Below are 16,597 nucleotides of genomic sequence, written 5' to 3'. Positions count from 1 at the left end.
AAACACTGCCAGCCAATGACTGAAGACGAAAGTGACGTGAATACGTTTACTTCCGGTTTCTGTTTAAAACAAGGCGACTCCCCCCTCCCTTGCCTTATTCTCCATGGTGCCCTGTCTTATTTCAACATTCGGCTCTGACTAGAGACATCCCTTTGTTGGGCATGCTCTGGCGTCGCAGCTGCGGAGAATAAAGCGCAATATTAAGTGGGTGGGTGATAGCGACGCGGGAGGGGGAATGAGCCGCTCTACCTTCCGTCTCTATGGCGCTAGCTCCCGTTTCTTGACATGGCGCATGCGCAGAGACATTCCCTCGCTCCAGGCGAATCTTGCGTTTCCATGGACGCCGTTTAGCTGGTTCAGCTACTGCGCAGGCGCAGCTGGCGCGAGGTGCGTGGCGCGCAGAGAGCGGGAGATATGGAGCCTCCGCGGGGCCACTTCCCGGCCCTCAACGCGCAGGAGAAGGCCCAGGTGGGCGCCGGGCGAGAGGGGCCGCGAGGGAGGGGCTTTGGCTGGAGGAAGAAAGGGCGGGAGGGTCTCTTGAAGAGAGGGGCTTTGGCCTGGCAGCTGGGGAGGTAAGGCCCGCCCCTCTCCTCTTTTCCTGTGGTAGAGATTTCAGGAGGCGGGACAAGGGAAGAGGGCCCTCACTCTGCGGTATAGAACATGTGCTTTGCACGCAGAAGGCCCCATGGGTGGGATTTCCAGATATGGCTGGGAACCTTGGAGTGTTGCTGCCAGTCAGTGTAGACGGTGCAGACTAGATGGACTCAAATAATCTGACTTTGTGTAAGGTAGCTTCCTATGTCCTTGCTTAAACCAGCTGTTTATTTAGAACCATGTGGACTGGATTCTTCCTCAACCTTGGGTCCCAAGATGTTGCTGGGCTATCACTCCCATCATTCCTAGCCAGCATGGCGAGGGGTCAGATATGATGGGAGTTGTAGTTCAAGAACATCGGGAGACCCAAGGTCGAGAAAGATCATGGCTTGGAAGAACATTCTCACTCCAGTTTGCATACAAAAAAAAAGTCTGTTTTTAGTCCCCACCGGCATCTTCAGGTGGGAGTCAGAAACACCTTTGCTTGAAACCCTCGAGAGCCACTGCCACTGTTGACAATACTGAGCTAGATGGAATCTTACTTTGTAGGGAAGGAATATAAAGACTTGCTTTGCACACACAAACTCCCAGGTTCAGTTCCCATCAGCATCTCCAGGTGGGAGTAAGAAAGACCCCTGTCTGAAACCCTAGAGAGCCACTGGCCCATATATAGATCCATAACTTAGCAGTAGAGCAACTGCTTGGCGTGCAGCTGGTCCCATATTCCACCTTCAGCATCTCCAGGTTGAGCTGCCCTTACCTGAGACCCTGGAGAGCCACAACTGTTCAGTGTAGAAACACTTGTGATAGGAATTTTATGGTTTAAATATATGGCAACGTTCATAACCACACGTACATAGATCAGCACAGGAAAGCCAACCTGGAACCATTTTGATTCCTAAACTGAGCAAATGTTTCTCTGCAAGGTTAAACTGGAAAAGCCTCCCCATTGTCTCTTTCCTCACAAATCCTGTCTCAAGGATATGTCTGTTTGAATAAGGTGTGAGCCTGTGACCTGGCCCAGGAAATAAGTATTTTACCACTACAAAAGAATGGCCAGGCTCCCCAGGCAATCCAATCAAGTAACTTGCCAGACAGGAGATAAACTGTGACAGCAGAAAAACAACATTTAAATTTCTGTGATGTAGGTGGGATGTATCTGAGGGGTGGTCTTAGGTTACACCCCTTCTGTGATGTATGCATAATGTTTCTGGGGGTGGTCTTGATCTAGAGGATGGGAATTTCAAAAGTCTTTATAAGCCCTTGCACAGCAATTTTGGGGGGTCCTCTTCCTCTCCTGCGTGTGAGGGGAGCACCCTGTTGCAACAGATTAATAAAGATCAAGCTTACTAGCTGCTTTGCTTCTCAATATTCTCTGGTTGGCCCCTGTTATTTTCTCCTACCAATAGGGAACCTATGTAAGGACTCTATATGGGCTCTTGGATACCCCATAAGGGAAAAGGGCATATTTTTATTTACAACATACTACTGAGCTCGATAGGGCAATTTCCTATGTACTCCTTTTGGAGATCTGTTTAAACCAGCCTCCCCCAACTTTGTGCCCTCCAGATGTTAGGCCTATAACCCCTATCAGCCCCAACATCATACAGCTGTGTTGGCTGGGGCTGTTGGGAGTTGCACTCCAAAAAACCTGGAGGGCACTAGATTGAGGGAGGCCAGTTTATACTGTTGGGGATGCGGTTTTAAGTTACACAGAACCCTTCATTTTGAGTACATTGTTTTGGTGTGCAGTCTTGTGTTCCTCCTTCCTCCAGCAAGACCGAGTGTTTGGCAATGCAGTTCATGTAGCTGCTGCATTCCTAAATCTTGTTTTAAAACAACTTGTGGTGACCACCTTGTAACATCTTTGTCTTCCAGCTGAAAGAAAAGTTGGCCTTATTGAAAAGAGAATACAGCAAAACATTCCACAGGTTACAGGTAAGTAAACAATAGTGTCTGCCAAGGACTTATAAGCAAGGTCCTGAGGGCAGCAACACGAGAGCAGGTCTTTTCTGCAGTGGCCCCTCGCTTGTGGAATGTGCTCCCTGGGGAGGCTCACCTGACTCCTTCCTTACATATCTTTAGGTGCCAGGCAAAAACATTCCTCTTCTTCCAGGACTTGGTTAATTAAACAATCTATGGCCTTTTAAACTGGGGAGGGGGGTATTGTTTTGTTTGTTACTATAGTGTGTAATTTTGTGTTTCTGTGTTGTAAACCCCTCCTGTGATCATCTAATTAAGAGTGATACAAAATTTTAATAAATAATAATATTTTTGGCAGAAAATGAAATCACATCTGATTAAGCACCGGTCTTCCCATTACTCTTTTTATTGTTTTTGTTTTTGTAGCGTGCTGAAAGAGCTGAAAAGGTGAACAACTATGTCAAGAAAACGGTTGCAGAGAAAAACCTGTTGCTTATGCAAGAGGAAGCTGAGGGGGACCTTGCAGGTAAGCCTGGAAAGGCAGATCCATGGTTCCTTGGGTGTTTATCTGTCCTGATGAAGTCATTGCTCCATGGCTCTCACTCTTGTATTATAGGCTCATTCTACCTTTCCCAAAAGGCAGAGCACTTTTTGTATTTCACCCAATGCTGTTCTTGGGCAGGCCTCTTGGGCTGTGGACTAAGTGAGACCATTACAGGGAGATGCCATAAAACTTAAATTAATTTTTCTTCTGTTGTTTCTGCTCCCAAACTTTGCATTGTTGAGATCTTGGATTCTGTTCACTTAGAATCCCGCACATTTTCTGTTTGGCTATGTACAGATGAGGCCTGGTGTTCCAGTTCAGAACTAGCCCCTTACTCTGGGGTATTTGTGAGTGCTTATTTTCTAAAATGAGGGGAACTGGGACTAAAGCCATCTTAAAAATTGTGCTGGGTGGACTAAGGACTGTGAACTCAGTTCTAGCACTCAATTATTTAATTCTAAGTGTTTTTTATACCTGACTCTGTTTGATGAATCTCTGGTTTTTAATTTTTAAAAAAGGAAAGTTGATTTGTCAAGCCTGAACTCTGCTCTCCACTCTTTAGGAAGTGAAACAGAGTCTTATGTTAAACTGCCTTTGTAGTTTTCAACTTTTTTGATTAAAATGCGCTTCGTTTTGCTGTTCTGTGTGCTCCCTTGATGGCAGTGTGCTGTTATTTTTTCCTTCACAGATGGTGGCTGTTCAAAGAAGAGCGCTGCAAAAGCTGCATCAGTCACCTTCAAGCCTGAGGCCTTCAACCAAGAAGACAGCTTGCTAGGAAACTTGAGTTCTTCATGTAGCAACCAGGACCGCAAAAGGGTTCTCTTTAGTCCTGTTCTTAAGAAAAACCAGAATAGTTTGTCAAGAAGTAAAACCAAAGTGCAACAGAGAGCATCTTTGGCTTTGGAGGAAAGAGAAGAATCTACATGGGATGCACCTCTGGGAAATGTGGGACCCCAGCCAGAGAGCTCCCAGGGCTCCAGATCGCCTGTTTTCAACAGAAGTGACAGTTTATGGACGGACCATAGCATCCCAGTGGCCTCCTCAGGGAACACAGCTGAAGAAGGAAGAGGCAGCGATGTTTCTCCTGTGTTGCTGCATCTGGATTGTTTACAGGAAACATCTGGGCAAGCCACCTTTCTTCCTGATCTGTCGCGTGAAAACCAGGAGTCTTCACCTGAGCATCTTTGTGAGGAAGGCCTGTTTGATAGCTCTGGAGGTCCAGCTGTCAATAATATTGTGTCACCTGCAGACATGCAGATTGAATCTCCACAGATGGAGAAGGAGGCAGGCCGATTTGCAGGCTTAGCTGTGACCATTGAGGCTGCCTCTCATACACATGGAATGCAGCAAGAAGGCAGCCGTTGCCAGGAACCTCAGAAATTGGAGCTCAGCGGCGGTGACGCTCCCACCAGCAAGCCCAGTGGAAATGGTTTAGGGGATCAGCTTGAAGAAACTGGATCTCCCCTCCTGGATAGGGCTCCAGCCACACCTGCTAAGGATGTGCTGAGCTCATGCACAGTAGTTGAGGGGCTCCTGTTTCCTGTTGAGTATTACGTAAGGACAACACGGCGAATGTCCAGTCAACAGAGGGAGGTGAACTTGGCGGCCGTCATTCAAACCCAGCTGGGCAAAAGTAGGAAAGGACAGAGAATTGTGTGCAAGGAGAAGAGCACAGATCCAGCCTCGTCGTCCTCCCAAGGGCAGACAGAAAGTGGTGAGCAGAGGGAGGCTGTTCCTTTCCCATTTCCTGATTCTGGTGCCAGCCCTGCCACTTCTCCTCTTCAGTCTCTTTCTAATGAGAACACATCTTCCAGCGGGGATCTAGTACAGAGTGAAGGCCTAGTGCAGCCCAGAAGAAAGAGAAGGCTGAGAGGGAGGTCTAATCACAAGGCCTTGTCCGCCACAGCAGAGGACCCAGCAGAGAATGTGGAGCTGACAATTCCCAAGGTTGATAGTTCTCTTGTGCCAAGTGAAGCTCAGGGAAGGAAGGAAAACCACCATGGAAGAGACAAAGCCACAGTGCTTTACATTACAGCTGGTGGCAGCATGGAATCCAAGCCGAGTGGCAGAAAATGGCCGGCAGAGTCTGCAGTTTCTGCTTCCACACACCCTGACACTGAGTTAGAGGCTGTCCATGTCTCACAGGTGGTGAACTCAAAGGCCAGTGTTCCCTCCAGCTTCATGGGAAGCCTGGAAGAAAATGACAAGACATGTTGTCCTGACAGTGGGTCTCCTGAGCAGGCTGGGAATTGGAACAACGCTGGGGTCAATCTGGCACAAGTGGATAGAGACCCCTTGCCTCACTATGCACCCCTAGTTGCCTCTGTGAAATGCAAGCGGAGGGGAGCACCCCGAGGTATGTGCCCCCTGAACCCAGAGCTCGTTCAGCTTTATCACCCAGGGGCAGCTTGGGGAGGGGGCTCCTACTTGGTCCCTTTAGAGCAAGGGTCGCCAATGCAGTATTTGTGGGCACCACAGTGCCCACCAATTTCTCCAATGGCTCTCAAGAAAGGCCTCAGTAAATATCCCCTTGGGAATATTTTGCTCATTTCCTGTGTACACTGGCTTAGCTTCTTCAGTGGAGACCCCTCCCCGTGAGGCAAGCTGAGAAAGCTCCCTTAGGTGGCGTATTTTCATGAGGGTGGGTGGGCTGACCTGCAGGATCTCCTTAGGAAGTTCTTTGTGACTGGCCCCTTTGAAGTGAGTTGGAGGTGCTGTGCAGCTGGCACACAAGAGGAGCTCCCTGATTGATTGATTGATTGATTGATTGATTGATTGATTGTGCCCCATACTAATTGGGGATGGGGAGGGTTTTTGGATTTCCAGCTTGATCACTATATGCTAATTTTACAGGCCCCTTGGTGGTCTTTGATATTTCCCCATTGTTTTGGGGCCTTATTGAGCTGGGGGATGGGGGCAGAGGACAAGGCTTTTCAAAATGTCCCTGGAAGCACACAGGTCCTTTGCATCTGTCCATTTCTTCCAGGAGAATCCTGAGATGCAGGGGAGTTCACAGCTTAGAGCATCTAGGTGATTCAGCAAAGGACACCTGAGAGCATGTCTCGAGCCAGCAGGTCTCCTGCTGCTAATTTGAAGCAGGGTGGCTTTAAGGATCCCAGGAGCCCTTCTAGAGTAAGATCCTCACAACTGCAGTGAATGACAGGCTAAGCTGTTTCTCTTTTGTATTTGCAGGTAGAAGGAGGGCCAGCCTGCCTGTGGAATCTCGGGATCCTACCTCACTTTACCTCTTTGGGACAGGTTTCCCCAAATTGTCCCTTTCTTTTCATGGCAAGAGAAGTAAGATGTCCAGTCTTGAATGGCTGCCCTGTGGCTTAGAGTTCCAAGAATTCCACCTACCTGAAGATGAATTTGGGCTCCTTAAACTGGAAAAGCTCAAAGCCTGTGCTGTAAATCTGCCGGAGACTTTTGACACTGGCCAGTCAGCCAAGTGCCTCCAGGACACTAGTGGGGCTGGCTTTGAGAAAGATTCAGCACTAGGAGAGAATCCCATTTCCCTGGAGAAAGAGCCACCCTTTCCAGTGGGCTCCCCTCGGAAAGCTCTTCCATCAACTGAGTTGTTCCTCTCTCTAGCCCTGGAGGGTGTCCCAGAGTCCCAGCTGCCTACCCCAGTTTTCCCCCGTTTGGGGGCAACCCCAGCCTCCCAGGCCTTGCCAGGCACACCTGGCGCATCTGCTTTGCAAGCTCATGCCAGCCCTGAGCCAGGGGACTCTGCAGGTGTTTCTGCCTTGCCCAGGAGCAGGCAAGAGGAAGAAGAGGGAGGTGGCGAAAGGATGCCCTCATTGTCACAAGGCCAAAGGGAAAAGAGCTGGAAGCCTGATGAGGACATGGCCAGCTTTGAAGAAAGGCTGCTATCAGCTGGCGAGTCTGTTGAGTGTTACAAGGAATCCCCCAAACAGGAAGAAAGAGCAGAGGAGCCTCTGGTTGGTTGGTTTATTCATACAATTTCTCTGCTGCTTTCCAGTGTACAAACAATAATCAACAAGAGCAGAGCATCATATTTACAGCACAAGTTATATAATTGAGAGTTTTCAATAAAACAAAAGAGCAGCTAAAAATGCAGCTGAACATTATTACTCACTCCACCCACATTCTGCTGTAATTATCAATCAGTGATTGCACACTCTTGCTGGGTAGTACCAACTGCTCTCTGCTTTTGGTCATAATTGTAGAGGTCTCTGGGATTCCCAAGGAGAAAGCAGAGGCGTTTTTGTCAGAGCTGCAGGTTTGACCTTCCCGGAACTGCAGTTATAATCAAAACTCGCTCCCTTGTGTACCTCTTTCTTTCTTTCTCTTGGCTGCCTCCAGAACTCCATGACACTCCCTGTTCTTTGGCCCTGCCTAAGTTTCCCACAGCCTCTCTGTGTCTTTCCCTTTCTTTGCTTGCCCGTTTCTCCCTCCCTTCATCCCTCAGTCTCTGCCCATTCCTCAGGTTCTTGTTGCCTACTGTGCCCTCTTTCTTTCTTTGGTCACCTTCACCTGGAGTTCACTTGAGAGTTCCCCCACCTTTCCCAGCCAGATCGACTTTTCTTTCACAGAAGCTGCATCAATTGCCAGGGTACTGTGGCTGAAACCTTATCTCTGAGAAGGTAGAATGTTCATGAGCATTCCAAGACCATTCCCAGCAAGGGGCAAGTCACTGTTGGTTTTTAGCCTAGTAGGTGCGGAATACCCTTGCGTCCAAAAGAAGGCAACCTAGTTCAAGTTTCCTCCCTTAGGCAGGATATTTCATGCATAAATCCTTGGTATAGCCTACCTTGAGTGGGAGACTTCTGTCGCTCCACATGCTGCTGAACTGCATCTCCCAACAGCCCCTTTAGGCATGATGGGAGTTGCAGATCAACAAAATGTGGAGCACCAAAGGTTCCCCACCTCATTCAAGGGGTTGGAATATTGAGAGTTCATGTTTCACCTTAACTTCCTGGAATCTTGATTTGGGACAACTGTGCTTGTCTGCCCAAAATCACATTTCTGCAGATGTAATAGTAATATAATAATAATAATAATAATAATAATAATAATAATAATAATACATTTTATTTATATCCCGCCCTCCCTGGCCGGAACCAGGCTCAGGGCAGCTAACATCAAAATACATGATACATTAAAGCATTTACAGTTTTGGCAACTCAGTACACTCCAATTAAATAAAACCAAACAAATCTAGCCAAACATCAAGTACCTATCTGACTAATTAACAATTATTGCATTGCTTATCAACCTACTATTAGCATTCCAGGTGCCTGGCACTTAAGAGGCAGGTGGGAACTCTGCTGCCTGGAAGCCATATGGTTCTTCATTTTATTACCTTGATGTTTTATTGCAGAACGAAGTGGCCGTAGAAGACCCAGCGGACGACAGACAGAGAAAAGGGAGCTTGCAGATGACCTCAAAACTAAAGGTTAAAGAAGAAAACCATCTCACTTTTTTAAAAAAGTGCTTTACTGATGTAAATGCACGTCTGCACTTTTTTTAAAAAAATGCCTTGTTCGGATTCTACCTACTTCTGGACACAGATGTGTCCTTCCCCTGCCCTGGAGGTTGGGCCCTGTATGGACAATGTTATTCAGGCTTGCTAGGACTGATTCACGCTTTTGTTTATTTTTCCTTTTATATGCTTTTATTCTGTTTTATTGGTTTGGGTTTTTCATTATAATGGATATTGTATTTATATTGTACGTAGCTTACACTGCTTAGGGGTTAAAAAAATTAAGCGGCTCAGAAATGGTTATGAATAGGTAACAAAATATTGCAGAGGAGCAGATAGCCAGTTAACTGTGGAGTGAGAGGAGTGGCACAGTGGCCCCCACCCTCTTGGGTACTCTCCTTTCTCTTGCATCCTCCCATCACACTCTCTTTTCCTAGGACAGGCCTCCAGGATAGTGCCAAGAATCCTGCTTTTTTTTTTTTTTTGCATGTGTGTGTGCGGAGGACAGAAGTATTGTAGTTGGGTGCCCATGTGTGCTCTCCTTCTCAGTCTCAGGAGGTGGGGAGGAAGCGGAAGGGCAGGATTAGCCGGGTTCAAGTACTTGATGTCGTCTGGGCATCTGGCATGAACAGGGGAAAGGCCTTTAGAAATGAAGTACCGGGAGACCACATCTGGTCCATATTGGGAGGAAGGCCTGGATATGCAGGTGCTTTCCTGGCAAGCTTGAGCCTCGGCCCCTTTATTGAGCTAGCCGCTGGTCTGGTGCCTGCACGTGTCCAGTAAGCTGTTTTTCCCTGTGTAGGGGAGCACCAACCCCTTGCTGCTCCTGGAGGAAGCTCTTTGTGGCACAAGATTTGCCTTTGCTGGCAACATTTCCCTCCCGCCCACCTTCCCCCTATTGATTCTTTTTCTCTTGTTTTGTACAGAGCTGCTCTGGTTCGTGCTCAGTGGACGTGAGCACCGTGTGGTGGGAGGCCGCTGACTTCACAGCACTGTGTGTTGTGACAGCTTGTGAGGCTTCCGTTTCCCTCTGGAGGCATCTGGAGTCCGGCCACTGGGGCTGTGTGCACACCTGGCACTTTACAAAGGTTAGAAAGAAGGGGTCTTTACTCCTGCTGAAATAGAATATGTGTGGTCTGCCCCATGGTGGCTATCATAGCACCAACAACTTGCTGCAGTTGCCCTTGAGTAACTTCTGGAAACAAAAACTGGCTCTGGGCTTCTTCCCATTGGAGCATCTGGTTGGCCCTTGGGAGAGCAACATGCAGGACTAGATGGGCCCCCCTTTGGTCTCTTCCAGCAGCCAGGCTCTTGTCCTGGAAGGGGGAGCACAGATGAGAAGGAAGATAGTTGATTCTTGTTACTCTGGTTCCCCAGGTTCCAGTCATTCAGATTGTCCCTCTTCCAGGTGTCCAGAGCCTTGTGTGTGTTGCATTGGGAGGACTGGAGATTTCAGAGATCAGGTGAGTTGCACTTGTTTTCAGAGATCCAAACTCTGTGTTCCTCCGCAACATAATCATTGTGCATCTTAAGTGTTACTTTAAAAATGCTTTTTGGGCTCTGCGTAGAGGCCAGCTCTACTGCTGTGGCCTTGAGGAAGGAACCTTGACAGTTAAGTCTTTGTGGTTATTTCTGAGTGCTGCTGCAGAGAAGTGAGATTGACCCTCTTATAACATGATGCTCTGCTCTTTGGGTATTAATAACTCATCCAATTGTACTTCTGTTAGGCCGGCTGATATGTCACAAAATAGTGTGCGGACTCTCAAGCGCACCTCGTTTGTGTCTCTCCCCCTACCCCACTTTGCATTGCTTGCCATCTAGCCTGATGGAGATCTCCTAGAAGTTATGTCTACCAACTAGAATAGCTTTAGAAGAGTAGGATAAGGCCATGAATGGCTACTAGTCATGATGGCTATGTTCTACCTCCACTTTCAGAGGAAGCATCCTCTGAATACAAGTTGTTTGGAATCACAAGTGAGGAGAGGGCTGCAGTTGCACTCAGGTTCCCCTTGTGGACTTCCCAGAAGCATCTGGTTGGCCTCTATGATGCTGGACAAGATGGGCCTTTGGTATTTGGCCTGATTCAGCAGGGCCTTTTTTATGTTGTTAGTTTTGGAGAACTCGAAAGCTTGCACAGTATTTTGCGACATTTCAGCTGGCTTAATAAAGGTATTTCTCTAATTCGGATTTTGCAATGCTTCTTACAGACCAGACTTAGGTCTGTAAGGCTAGATGGCAGACTTAGAACAACGTTTCCTGAACTCCTACCCACTCAAACCTCTCTTGTACCTGCGATACATTGACGATATTTTTATCATCTGGACACATGGTCAACAGACCCTGGACACCTTTCACCAGAAATTCAATGATTTTCACCCCACAATCAACCTTACAATGAATCAATCTATGCAAGAAATACATTTTTGGACACTACTATAAAAATACAGGATGGACGCATAGACACCACCTTATACCGTAAACCAACTGACCGACAAACATATCTACATGCCTCTAGCTACCATCCCAAACATACCAAACAGTCCATTGTATATAGCCAGGCACTACGTTACAGCCGCATCTGTTCCAATTCTACAGACAGAGACTCTCACCTAAGAGATCTACAGCAAACCTTTTCAGAACTAAAATACCCAGCAGATGAAGTTAGACAACAGATCAACAGAGCCAGACTGATACCCAGAGAGAACTTGCTGCAAGACAGACCCAAAAAAGAAAATAACAGAACACCACTAGTCATCACATACAGCTCCCAAGTTAAAACAGTTCAACGCATCATCAGAGATCTACAACCTCTCCTGGACAATGACAGTTCTCTTTCTCAAGCTCTGGGAGGAAGACCTTTCATTGCCTACAGACAGCCACCCAATCTTAAACAACTCCTAACCCACAATAATACTACAACCAGACTTAACACAGACACTGGCACCAGAGCCTGCAATAAACCCAGATGCCAACTTTGCTGCCACATACACCCGGACAACACCATTACTGGCCCCAACAACATCACACATACCATCTCGGGACTATTTAATTGCTCATCGTCTAACATTGTGTATGCCATCAAATGCCAACAGTGTCCTTCAGCTCTCTATATTGGACAAACAGGCCAAACCTTACGCCAAAGAATAAACGGACATAAATCTGACATCAAGAATCACAAAACAGAGAAACCAGTAGGAGAACACTTCAATCTCCCAGGACATTCTATACAAGATCTCAAAGTAGCTGTTTTACTACAAAGGAATTTCAGAAATAGACTGGAAAGAGAAGCTGCTGAATTGCAACTCATTACCAAACTTAAAACAATGGAGAGACCTGGTCTGAACAGAGACATTGGATTCTTATCTCATTATACATAACTAAGCCATTTCTCACCTTCTCACCCCTTGCCTTTTCCTGTAAGACCTATTACAGTCGTTAAGAGTTGTCAACAGGCTCATCAGGCTCATCTCAGCTATCTGCCAATCTCCGATTCCCACCACCCTTCTGAGTAATACCCCTCCCCACCTTCTCTATATATAGAAGGATCTGGCAACTTCTGTTTCAGTGTATCTGAAGAAGTGTGCATGCACACAAAAGCTTATACCAAGAACTAACTTAGTTGGTCTTTAAGGTGCTACAGGAAGGAATTTTTTTATTCTTACAGACCAGTACAGTTACCTTTCACCTTTTCAGCAAGCGGTGCTACAGGTTACTGAGTTACCACAGTTATGCATAGAAAAAGACACAAGAAACCTCCCATCAATGACTTTGTGGCCTTTGGGAGAAGCAGAAATACAGAATTTCCTTGCAGTGCTCTGTAAAAGAGCTGAACATAGCAGACCCTTTTCATAGTGAACATAAATACACCCAAATCTCAGAGGTTCACAATACATACTGTAAGACAGAGACAAGGAATTATGAGGGCTGCCTTGTCAAATAACCCTGTTTTTCTTGCACGGTAGCACAGAGATGTTACCAATACACTAAGGTTCTCAGCATACCTGCCTGAAGTAAGTGCCGTTGATATAAGGGGGGGGGGGATTACAAACATGCTTGGAATCGGGGCCAAAAGCTACCATGTCACCTTTTCTTCTAGGTTCTTGTTTTATTCTTCTGAAGATGGCTGTGTTAAGCAACCCCTCATCAAAACTGGAAACATAAATGCTGTCCTTGGACTAAAGAACAGGAGGCTGGTCAGTAGTTGTGGGTCACTCCAAGACCAAGAAGTGGAAGTCCTCTCTTTCTCTGAGACAGGAAGGTGAGAGGTGGCAGCAGTGGGAAAGGAAAGTTGGTGTTGGGGTGGGGGTTCCACTTATCTCCTGGAGCAGCAGCAGAGACAAAAGGTGTTTTGCTGTGTTTGAGACATCTTCTACTTCTTTCAGCTTGGTTTCAACATCCCTGGGGGTTTCTTTTGTTTCTAGGAGTAAAGAGAGGCAGGCTTTGATGCCTCCTGAAGAGACTGTTTTGGCTTTTGCTGAAGTGGATGGGATGGAGGAGGCTTTAATTGCCTTGACTACCACAGATTGCTTGGTGGTCTGGTAAGCGTCTGTATGGAGTTTACTTGCCCCACTGCCAGAACAAAGTTTTTCTCTAAATCTAAAAACTTCCCACTGTCCTAAATTAATGAGACTCTGATGTTTGACTTATATTTCATAAGGAAACCAGAAGAAAGCTACACTGCAATTTCCACCCCCACTCACATGGGAGGAAATATTTGTTTGTGGGGAGAGGAGTCTAGTAAAGGACACTTTAAATATTTTTAAATGATTTTTTTAAAATTAAGACATTCAACAGCATGCATTTGTAATTCAACAGCATGCATTTGTCTTATATTGTTTAAATTTTGGGGTGGGGTGGAAACAGTATTTTTAACATGCTAATCCTAGCAAGCCCAGAAAGTCATGATTGATAGTGGATTTCCTGTGAACAGTCCTGAGACCTGTGGGTATAGAGTGGTATATTACTACTACTACTACTAATACAGTTGTACCTTGGTTTCTGAACAGCCGAGTTCTCGACGTTTGGCTCCCAAACGATTGAAACCCGGAAGTGACTGAAACTCTCTTGGGTTTCAGACTGGGGAGCTTCTCCCAGCCCTACTTAGAGGGGCTAGAAATTGTACCTAAGACTTTTAAAATGCAAAACAGGTGCACTACCACTGAGCTACAGGCCCTTCTTTGTACACAAAGCAAGCTACGCAAGCTGGCATCAGTAGCCCAGTTAACACCCCTGGCTTAGAGGCCCCTTCCCAGCTCACATCCATCTCCTTAGATAAGGGAGTAGCGGACAGGCAGCCGGCGGGAGAAGTCTCTCCTCTCCTAACTGAATCAGAACCAAGGCTTCAAAGCAGATAAACATACGTGACCTCATTTTTGCAGCGACTAACAATTAGTCTTGGGGTTATCCTTACTATCAAGATGGTGTTTACAGGCCTTCCAGAACATTTTCACTGTTTGGTTCTACACACCACCTCCCCTTTTGCTGCACTCTGTACAGGAGCGGGTGACATTTGCTTTCTCCTTTTGCAGGAACTTGACAACTGGGCAGCTGCTGAGAAAGGTGCCCCTTGGTTCTTCCTACCCAGGATCTGTCTGCCACAAAGCCTATTCTGACTCGGTATGTCTCTTAAAGCAGGTTCTGCTCTGTGAAATACACAGTGCTGCAGTTTGGGCTAGGTCAAGGAGCAAGGCATCTTGGGGAAAAGGGGATCTGGGATTCAAGTTGCACCCTTGCACTTAATTCTCCCGTGCCCTCCCCTAGTGTTCTGGTCTTTGTGTTGCATTAGCTCCCTAGCTCTAGACACCACCAAGGTCCAACTTTAACCTTGAAGGCCCTAAATCCCTTTACTTCTGCATTCCTAGGAGCTTGCTTTCCCTCCTACATCCCATTGCAGTGTAAGGCCATCAGCAAAGTCTCCATCAATGTAGCCTTCTGTTCCCTCGGTTAAAATGTTTCTGGATTGGTATCTAAGAGCCAGACCAAAATGTTTTACGATCTGAGATTTTAACAGAAGCTCTGCTTTCAGTCAGGTTTGCAGCAAGCTGCGTGCAGCTTTCAGACTGCAGCATGCCTTGAGTCTTAGAGGTGGGTTAGAAGCAGAGTCACAATCTTGTTAAGGGGGTACCACTTTCCTGAGCCCTGGATCTCCTCTCCCACAATTCCACCACCAGTCGCTGCTACTTTTGTTGCTTGCTGAATTGACATTTCTACTTGCTTTTCCTTCCTTGTGGATCAGGGCCTCCTGTTTGTAGTTCTGAGCCACCCACATGCCAAGGAGAACAACTCATGGGTGAACCCTGCCTTCCAGGTGGTTGTGCTCAACCCCAAGACAGCGAGGAGTGCCAGGCTGATGTCCTTATCCCTTCCCCTGGGAATCACAGGAAGGCAAGTTGTTGTTGTTTGCTGTTGTTTCCACCCATAAAACCAGCAGTTAGAGCAGATTGCAGCCAAACTAGGGTATGGGGATCTGACTGCCCATTTAGCTCATTTCTTCCTACTCTGGCTGGCAGCAGCTCCCGGGCTCTCCAGCAGAGGTGTCTCCCAGTCCTGCTACCTCTGATAAGGTTAACTGAGCGCAGCAAGGACTGGGGATGTCCTGTATTCAAGGCACATGCTTCCCCTCCCCCACTTTCTTTCCAGCCCAGTGGAGCTACATTCCTGTTGATGCTTCTGTAGCTCTAGGTCACTGGGAGGGCACTGCCTCCTTCCTGCCAGCCTCCTGTGTAAATCTGATTTTAAGCACTGGAGCTTCCTGGACTCTGGTGAAGGGAGCTGCTTCCTCTGCAGCTCTTCATGTCAGGAGTTCCTAATGAAGCCTTTGCTGGCGTTTGTCATGATGGGTTATCGTTCAAGTGCAGACCACTTTCTGCTTGCCACCTTCTCTGCCCTTTGAACATCCTGGGCCTCTTCCACAAACAGCTTTTTTTCCTGGTTGATAATGAGGATCATTAAAACATGCTGTAACTTCCACTTCTATTTAAGCAGGCTTTTTAAGGATCCAGATTTTACTGCACTGTTGTGATTTTAACAGTGATTATTGTTGTATAAAGTTGTAGAAAAGTGTTAAATCTGTTTTTAATCGTGTGAGTCCTCTGTGTTTCTTGTTTTTATTTTGACTTTATGCTCTTGCATTTTAGTTCTACTTTTAAAAAATAATAATAGTTATGTTATGGGGCAGCATTAATCTGGATATTGCTTTTGGCTCTAGGTACTTGGAGGGTGAAGTGAAGGGCGCTTCTGCAGCAGCTGTGCTAACATCTGGAACCATTGCTGTCTGGGATTTATTTTGGGGGCAGTGCACGGCTCTGCTGCCCCCCAACTCTGAAGGGAGCTGGTCTCTCGCCAGGTGGTCTGTCACTGACACTTGTCTGCTGGCTGGGCAAAAGGACGGCAGTGTTTACATTTACAGTTACACAACAGCTTTGAGGGACTCGCTTGGTTAGATGAGTTAATTTGGACAAGATTTCCTGTACTTGAACAACATGTAAGGACTAGTGGATCCATTTCTCCGAAAAGTTGAATGCTTTCAAAAGTGTTATGAAGTGGCCTTAGGAGAAAGTTATATTCTGTTTATTCTGGCATTGCCAGTATAGTTGTGCCTGCTGGGGCCAATGGTAGTTTTATCCCAGAAGGCTGGTCTCAGGAATTGATAATGGACACGATCCACTTTGAACGTTTTCTCTGCATACTCCTATGGGCTTCCCTGGGCACAGCATTGTTCAAAATCTATTGTTCTTACTGTTCACCCTCTTGGGCAGGCTTTGAACTGTTAAAAACATTTTCTGGAGTGTCTTAAATGTAATATTAAAAATTCTTTTTCAAAAAACGTATAAAGTTTTCAAGGTGACGGCTCTGTTTCTAAACACTTATAAATTGCCTAAAATTTTCCAAGTGCTGTATGTGTATCATTGAAAGATAAGACAGTCCATTCACCCAGCCTCACAATAGTAATAGACCCAATAGAAAAGGAAGAAGTAATAGACACAACAGAAAAGGAAAAGGGAATGGGGAGGGAAGAAGAAAGCAAGTGTTGGAGCAGCTAATCCTTTACTGTCCATTATGATGTCTCCCTCTCCATAATTATCCTCCTG

The 16,597-nt window shown here is 46.5% G+C and overlaps 1 protein-coding gene across 3 annotated transcripts; it reads left to right on the top strand.

The window, feature by feature from the left end:
* The first annotated feature begins 32 nt into the window (after positions 1-32).
* PALB2 (partner and localizer of BRCA2) lies at positions 33-16,397 on the top strand. 3 transcript variants are annotated; one of them, XM_083473954.1, is made up of 13 exons: positions 33-468; positions 2,473-2,532; positions 2,944-3,043; positions 3,750-5,417; positions 6,254-7,002; positions 8,406-8,480; positions 9,434-9,595; positions 9,885-9,970; positions 12,604-12,765; positions 12,929-13,045; positions 14,036-14,123; positions 14,743-14,891; positions 15,715-16,397. In XM_083473954.1, the coding sequence occupies exons 1-13, from the start codon at positions 415-417 to the stop codon at positions 15,947-15,949; spliced, it is 3,705 nt and encodes a 1,234-aa protein (XP_083330080.1). In that variant the 5' UTR covers positions 33-414; the 3' UTR covers positions 15,950-16,397. The 3 variants fall into 3 exon arrangements, with proteins under 3 accessions (XP_083330080.1, XP_083330082.1, XP_083330081.1); XM_083473956.1 differs by having other exon boundaries at positions 74-208; XM_083473955.1 differs by lacking the exon at positions 33-468 and adding an exon at positions 669-783.
* Positions 16,398-16,597: the final 200 nt, after the last annotated feature.

Source organism: Podarcis liolepis, assembly GCF_965112155.1.
Source record: "Podarcis liolepis genome assembly, chromosome: 14".
Lineage (NCBI taxonomy): Eukaryota > Metazoa > Chordata > Lepidosauria > Squamata > Lacertidae > Podarcis > Podarcis liolepis.
The sequence above is the reverse complement of the archived record's forward strand: the minus strand, read 5'-3'. Positions and strand labels throughout refer to the sequence as shown.

Bases quoted from the DNA above. Each gene is read 5' to 3' on its own strand.
- PALB2 (XM_083473954.1), top strand. From the start codon at position 415: ATGGAGCCTCCGCGGGGCCACTTCCCGGCCCTCAACGCGCAGGAGAAG. The intron at 7,003-8,405 runs GTTGGTTGGTTT...GTTTTATTGCAG, and splicing joins AAAGAGCAGAGGAGCCTCTG to AACGAAGTGGCCGTAGAAGA. The intron at 14,124-14,742 runs GTATGTCTCTTA...CTTGTGGATCAG, and splicing joins ACAAAGCCTATTCTGACTCG to GGCCTCCTGTTTGTAGTTCT.